This window comes from Emydura macquarii, unplaced genomic scaffold (assembly GCF_026122565.2).
Source record: "Emydura macquarii macquarii isolate MOO-44397 ecotype Brisbane River unplaced genomic scaffold, CSIRO-AGI_Emac_v2 contig_1014, whole genome shotgun sequence".
NCBI classification, from domain to species: Eukaryota; Metazoa; Chordata; order Testudines; family Chelidae; genus Emydura; species Emydura macquarii.
In genome coordinates, this window is record NW_027131151.1 from 7,210 (window position 1) to 14,767 (window position 7,558).

Here is a 7,558-nt window from a genome sequence, read left to right on the forward strand (position 1 = left end):
AAGAAAAATTGTTTCTGTGCAGCTAAATATACCAACTAAACTCCATTTTCACAAAATATCAATAAAAAAAAGTTTCATTTTCATCCCCAACATAGAAGTTAGGTGTGAAAATGGATCTCAGTCTGAATACAGATCGCACTTCAGTACCAAAGTTGTTAACACAATACAACAAGTTTGTATATTAATCCTGACCATATGTGGTTTATATATCCAGAGCCAGAACTTTGCATGATGCTTTACAGAGATAATAGAAACAGAGCATCGTCCCTGTGTTACTGGAGCCGGTGATGTCAGGGAGTTGGAGACCAGTCTATCCCTGACAACCTCCTGTAAGGGAGAACAAGCCAACTCAAATCCACTTGGAGTTAATGAAATCCCTATGTGGCAAGTTGATAGCTAATTAGCTAATGAGCCTGACAAAGCATTACCAGCTGAGGTGGTTTCTAGAGACAGGACGTTCACCAGAGCAATAAGTCCAGAAGTTTCTAGAGACAGGAAGCTCCTGTGGAGAGCTTATCACAGCCAAGAGCCTAGAAGATGTGCTCTGAGAGACAGAATGCCCACAACAATGGTAAGAAGCTCAGTCTGTCAAACTACATGCAACCACAGAAAAGAGCAGCAGCTGACAGAGCTGACTCTGGGGAAAGGATTCTTCCCAGATAGTGGCAAGAGGCCTGAACCAAGAGAACGACCAGAGGGGACAGGTGGACCCAGGTGGGTATGGATAAACAGACTAGCTCCCAGCTAAGACACGGGGTGAAGGTTAGGTTGCATTTTCATTGGGGCTCTGGTTAATACACTTAGGCCTGCCTGAAGGGGCACTATTCCCCACATAAAAATCTTATTTAAATTTACTGAGGGCCCACTTGGGGTAAGTGAGGCAGGGAGCATTTACAGCACCTCACCTGGTCAAATTGGGGCACTATAGGGCAGGTACACGCTGGCTGAAAGACCTTATGATCTATACCCCCAGTCCTGCAATTGGATCTGCTACCATGGACCTTTATGTCCAGGGCTGGATTTAGGTGCAGGCAACCCAGGTGACCGCCTAGGGTACTGAAAGTGCGGGAACTGGGCTTGGGGTGCTGTTTTTGTTAGTGACAAAAGGGAAAAAAGAATGTTTGAAGTAAAACCTTTTACAAATCCTAGCATTCAAATTTATCATCTTGTGATGCATGATTTATCCCTGTCAAAGTCATGAAATGAGTTATAAATTCAATAAAAAATAAAGTATTCAAAAGTTTAACAAAGGGGGGGGTACCGAGGGCATTCCTTGCCTGGGGTGCCATTTGGTCTAGGGCCGGCCCTGTTTATACCCATGCAAACACCCACCAACTCTGATTGGGGTTTACAACAGACAAACATAGAAGGTGATAAGAGAGTGAAAGGGAGGAGACAGGATGGCTATCAAATAAAGATGATACAAATCTAATGATATTGTAAATAAATAAGTTCCAATATGTTTAAACAGTGTGCAAGAGGGGAAGAATACATAACACAGCAGTGGCAATTACATAAAGCAAAACAAATAGTGGGCTGAGGGAATAAGATTTGGTCCTCTGAAGTCGTACTGAATTAGGTATGGGACACGGTTGAAAGCAACTTTCTTTTCTCTCTCACAAATCACTTTCGTCTATCTCTACTGGTTTTACACCTTGGGAATACAACAAAGAAGAAATGCCACACTCTGGTATGGGCTGCAGCAAGGGCATCTGTCTCTCTTGCAAGAGTGAAACTTGGGCCAACTCAAAGCACGTCTCAAAATAATCCACTGATTCTCCATCTTGTCTGTGCATTAAGAATTGGTAGTCTCCAAAGCGAATGATGCATTTCCGTGGCAGGTCAATTTTGTTGAGGTAGTCCAGTTCCACATTGTCCACAATCAGTTTGGTCTTTTTGCTCATGTTCTTTATCTCAAAACCAGGTTCTGAGCTGTTGAGTTGCCTGAAAAACTGCAGGGTAAACTGCACCCGGGAAACACGGGAGTCCATTAAATTATAATGGCACATGTTACAGTCTCGGCCAAACTTTGCCACTTCATCTGCCCTGAGTTGCTCTCGCTTGTGGATGTTTAAGCCGCGAAACACCTGTTTTTCTTCTTGGCAAGGATGATACAAAGCTACATAGAGACAAGTTTTTGTCTCTTCAGTATCTGCTTCTTCAAAGGACGACATGATGGTGATTCTTCTCAGAACTACAAGCAAATAAAATCATGGAATTATTGCAATGCCAGAAAATCAGCCTGGAACTGGCATCATTTAAAGAACTTTACATGCTATTGATCAATTAATGTGTACTTGTTTTATAGAGAACCACTGGTAATAAACATAGTCTAGCAGCTACAGCACAGGATTGGGCATGAAGAACTCCAGGTCCACCACAATAGTTCTATTTCCAGTTTTGCCACTGACTTATGTGGCTTTGGGCAGGTCACAAGCCTCTCTGTGCTTTGGTTTCGCATCCATAAAATGAGGATAAGTACAGAGACAAGGTGAGTGAGGTAATATCTTTTATTGGACCAACTTCTGTTGTTGAGAGACAAACTTGAGCTTACACAGAGCCCATATTGGAACAATAACTCATTATAGATCACTGTTATATTCCTTTGATAATATGAAATGTGACAACTACAAGTACAGTTTAAGGAATAATTCAACAATACCTAAAGTAAACCAATAAAATGAACACTGAAAACAAACCCCAAAACCCAAACCAAACCCTGTAGGTTTAAAAATGAAACCACCTCCAAACTCACTTGGTACCTAAGTTTTTCAAAGTAAAAGTTCCCTATGTTCTTGCCTCTAGGCATTTGGTGGCTTATCTCCTCCCTAAACCGCAGTTCCACTAACCAGAACGAGATTGGGCCAGTGGCGTCTTCCTTATAGCTTTTAGCCCTGCGGTTAGAGCACTTGCCTTGGATGTGGTTCAATTCCTCCCTCTGCCAGAGGATGGAGAGAGGATTGGAACAGAGGTCCCAGAGCTCACTAACCTGTGGGACATTCTGCTCTAGGGTTCCCTCAGTCTCTCCTCTTTTGATGCTGTTGCAGTCCAGTTAAATAATGAAAGAGAGATTGAACAGGCCCCTCAGGCTTGCAGTTCCCAGATGGGTGCCCTAAACACTGGACTATGGAGTCAGACTCCCACCTTTCACTGGCCTAATGATTAATTCACTATTTATCCACAGTGAAGCAGTCAAATAGGAGCTCAGAACATCAGAGTTTTCAGAACTACCCCTTGACACAAACTTTACCTTTTAAAAATCTCATTAAGGAGTAGCTGCTGTATGTAATGAGTTACAGATATCAAAAATTAATTTAAAGTAGGTGTGAAAATTCCCCTGCTTTCAACAAAAATGGGGTATAGGATTGGCCATACTGCATCAGACCAGTAGTTCATCTAGCCCACTATCCTGTCTCTAACCGTGACCAGTACTTGTTGCTTCAGAGGAAGATGCAAGAAACACTGCAGTTATGGAAGAGTCAATCTAGAGGAAAAGTTTCTTCCTAAACCCCATTAATTAGTGGCTGGCTCATGGCTGGAAATATTGGGGAGGGAAGCAGGGAAAGTGGGTATATCCCTTTCAAAACGCCTTGTTCTTGTTTGTTTTTAATCCTTGCTGTTGTAATTCTGGGTGCTCTTGTCCAGATATCTTAAATATCCTATTTAACTCTTGGCCACATATCTTGTGGCAATGAGTACTACAGGCTAATTGTGCACTGTGTGGAATGGTATTCCTTCTTTATCCAGATAAGCTCATCACTTAATTAATGTTTGACTATGAGGAGTATAATCAATGCTATTCATTGCATGAATCATTACTAAAAGCAATTTAGAGTTCAGCCTGTTGTATTTTATTGCTCCATGAATCATCATTGTGATATGGACTTTGACATACAATTGTCTTTCCAAGCATAATTTGCATAACTTTTAGCAATCTATAACACACAATGAATGGATTACTGGTAGTACATCACTTTGTGATGCCAGCATTTAGAGAGATCATAAAGCTCAAGACCTCTAGAACTATTTTCCTCCCTTGCCTGATACAGGGCACCATGCTTTTTCTTACAAAGGAACAGTTCTGGCACAGAACATCTCCCCTTTCACTGCTGGATAAATCTGGTCAGGGAAAACACATTAGCAAACTGTACAGAAGCAAGACTTGCTAGAGTGATGCTCATATAGTATGTTAAGGAACAAATTAATTTCAAGTAGATTATGATTTCTAGGCTGTTTAGATCTATTGTAAGAAATTCTGCTTTTCCCCAGCCCATTTTGAAAACAATGTAGTTGATGGTGGGTAAAGTTTAAATAAACTGCAAAGATGCAATTCATAGTTCTTTCTAAAGTGATTTTGGTGCTTATGAAAAGTGTTGAACTAACAGCCGTGGAGAGAAATCTCTTCTGTATATTCACCAAACTGGTACCGCTCAGGCAGTGACAGTGCCATACCTGCTCCACCAATGTGCCATGATTGATTGGGACCATCTCAGTGTGGAGAGGATAGTCCAGTCTCCCTACTCATTCAGTTCTTAGTTCTCTGAAGTATTTTTGTGATTCAGTGGGAAACCAACTCATTTCCTATAGGCCACAAACTAGCCTGAAGAGTTTAGCAGCTTTCAGTCATGCCTGACGTTGGAATGGATCTGAATCTGTAATTTACAAGTCGAAAACTCTATAATCCATCACAACTCCTAAATCAGTTTGAGGCACATCAGTAATGTTTGCTGTCTTTCAGGTATCAGAGCAGAGGAGTGCATTCAGACGAATTTGCAGGATGTAGTGGATGTGATGTGCCAATGCAGGCCTATGTGTTTTGAATAAAATGTCGCATGTCAAACCTTACAAATGACCGTTTGCTTCTATTAAAGGCCTAAGGAGAAATGAGGGGAGGATGTGAAGATGTTCTTTTAAACAGAGAAGGCAGTCCTTAGTTATTGGATTACACTTCAGTAAGTGGACAGCATGCAGTTTAGACACATCTGCAATAGGAGCAAAATTTTTTCCACAAAAGCCACTGTAGGAAGGATTATTTTAAAGATATGGGTTTTTAATTTTGCATGGAAATATGTACTTATCTAAACTCTTGCCCATGTGGGGCCAAGTCCTGACAGAAGCAAGAAGCCCCCAACCTTTAGTAAGAGTTTTACATGCAGTGGGACTACAGTGTTGAACCCTTGGTATCATTTTCATTTTTGAAATGTGCATACTTGTGAGGAATGTGAGGGGAAGTGAGACAAATCCATCAGCAAAAAAAATCCACCCAACTTCCTTGGGGCACTGACTGTCAACATCATCATTGATGGGAACATGTCTGGATCTTTTGCTGAAGAGTCATGCTGCCTGTAGACCCACCCCACAAAAAGAAAATTGCCGAGAACAATTTTTTCTCTGATATATAAACTTTTTTCTACTGACAAATAAAACAAACATTGAGGCCCGTGAAGCCAGATTACAAATGTGAAAATACTAATGATACAGTTGCTTTCAAAACAATTGTGACTTCATTAAATCTCACAAAATTTACAGAGGGAACAAACTTGTTAAACCACCAAGTCAATTCCCCCCTCCTCCTATCCCCCCCCCCCAGTACAAAATGTAAATTCCCAATAGAGGTAATAATAAATGTGTGTGCACATTCATTTTATAAAGAATTTCTCCACCATAGAAAACCCTGTAAATTCAGATTGTATGTGACAGATCTTTGGATACTGCAATGATGAGTGGAGATATATGTCTGCATACCTGCATTCCATCCTCAAATGCACCCTTGCAACTCTCATAAGGGAATTTGTAGGGAGCTTCCAAGAGCAGAATTTCCCCCAGTGTCTGGAAATTGAAACTAGAGAAAAGAAAAATTTTCCCTCCTCTACATATCTTGCAATTTTTAAAAATTTGTATTATTGTTTATTGCAATGTAGTTTTTTTTTTAAAGTGTAAATGTACTGAGAGTTAGCGGTGCAGCACGATCTAATACACACGTCCAGTGCCAGTTAAGGGCTTGATCCTGCTCCTGTTGAAGACAATGGCAAAACTCCCATTGCCTCCAACAGCAGCAGGCTCAAGAACTAAAATCGCCCCAGGACTTTCCCCTCCAAGCTCCATCACTCCGCAGACAGGGCTGCATGGATCTTTCACTGGAAGGAGGCACCGCCTCATCCGAGCAAAAACAAAGTTACGCTACTGGGGGGCGAGCAGCAGGTGAGTGCCTAGTCCCCACGCAAACGCGGGCAAGAAAAGGCCGCTCGCGCCCCGCGGCGATGGCAGCGAAAAGATGCTCCCGGCGCATCCGCAGGCAGAGCCGAGGCTCAGCTGCTCCAGCAGCTCCTCGCTTGCGCAAAGCAGCTGGAGGCTGGACCCAAGTGCGCTGCGCTGCGCTAGTGCGGCTGGCATCCACGCCCCGGTGCGAGCCAGGCGAAGGGGAAATCCGCTGCCTCGTTAACGGGGGCCCAACGCGCTACCCCCAGCGACGGTAGCGAACCTCCCCCCCGCTCCCACCGGAGTTGGTCATTTGCCCGCCGCCCTTTGCGCCCCCATCGGCTCATCCCCACTGACCCTCACACACACGCTCCGCTGCTGCTGCTGCTGCCGCCCCCTTTGCCCCCTGCCGCCCCGGGGAAAGCGCTAATGGCCAGCAGCGTCATTCAGCTCCGGGCTCTCACCTCTCCGGTGGGACCCCGCCCGGAACAGCAGCGGCGAGCGGCGCTAAATCAGCCTCTCCCGCGCCCTCGGCTCCCGGCTCCCTGCAGGCTGTGCGCGGCGGCGATCTCCCCGCTCTGGCGGCAGCAGCTGCTGACTGAGCCTTTTCGTGCGGAGCTGCCGCGTGACGGGATTTTCCCCGTCGGGGGGGGGGAGGAGGAGGAGCAGCTGCACCGTGGGACTTGTAGTTCCCCGCGCGAGGGTGGAGGCGGCGGCGGCGGGCTGTGCAGGGCTTCGAACCGACCCCCCGCCCCGCCCGGCTGCTTCTAGCTGGTCCCTGCGGGCGGTGTAAGGTAAGCGCGCAGCGTCGCGACCAGCCCTTCCAACAGGTGAAGAAGGGCCGCCAGCCACTTGAAAAGCGGCCTGGCCGCTCTGAGCAATGGCCGCGGCTCGCGAGCCCGAAGGGGGCATGGCAAAAACACATTTCCCCTCTGATTTGGGTCCTCTGGGCATTGGACACTGCGGGGGGGGGGAAGGGGGTGCCTGAGTCTGCGGTGTCTCCTGCAAACGCAGATCCTCGGTCAGTTGTTTCCTTTGCTGGTGGTGCGGGGCCTCCCAAGCAGCCCCAAGGCGGAGAAACGCCTTAATGAAAACGACCCGCAATTGTCTGGGGGAGATTCAGGGCGGGTGTAGTGCCTGAAACGACATTGAATTCTTCATCTAAGTCTCAACCTGGCAATGGCCCTGTAATCATCCTGTTAATTAAAAGTGATCCATCTTGTAGAGGGTGTCCGTGCTTGACAGCTATTCATTAATTAAAGTCAAAGAAGGAAGTGTGGAGGGAACTAGAACAATAATGTGCAAGTATTTCTGGTCGGCACTTTGTCGCTCTCTGGGTTTTTGTACAGGATCCATGAGG

General features: G+C 45.3%; 1 protein-coding gene across 1 annotated transcript; it reads right to left on the minus strand.

Moving 5' to 3' along the window:
- Positions 1-364: 364 nt before the first annotated feature.
- Positions 365-6,937, minus strand: TIFA (TRAF interacting protein with forkhead associated domain). The gene is made up of 2 exons (XM_067544667.1): positions 6,663-6,937; positions 365-2,194 (listed from the first exon to the last, which is right to left on the minus strand). Exon 2 carries the CDS (start codon positions 2,172-2,174, stop codon positions 1,617-1,619), a length of 558 nt encoding a protein of 185 aa, XP_067400768.1. The 5' UTR covers positions 2,175-2,194; positions 6,663-6,937; the 3' UTR covers positions 365-1,616.
- Between the last annotated feature and the right edge of the window lie 621 nt (positions 6,938-7,558).

Bases quoted from the DNA above. Each gene is read 5' to 3' on its own strand.
- TIFA (XM_067544667.1), bottom strand. From the start codon at position 2,174: ATGTCGTCCTTTGAAGAAGCAGATACTGAAGAGACAAAAACTTGTCTC.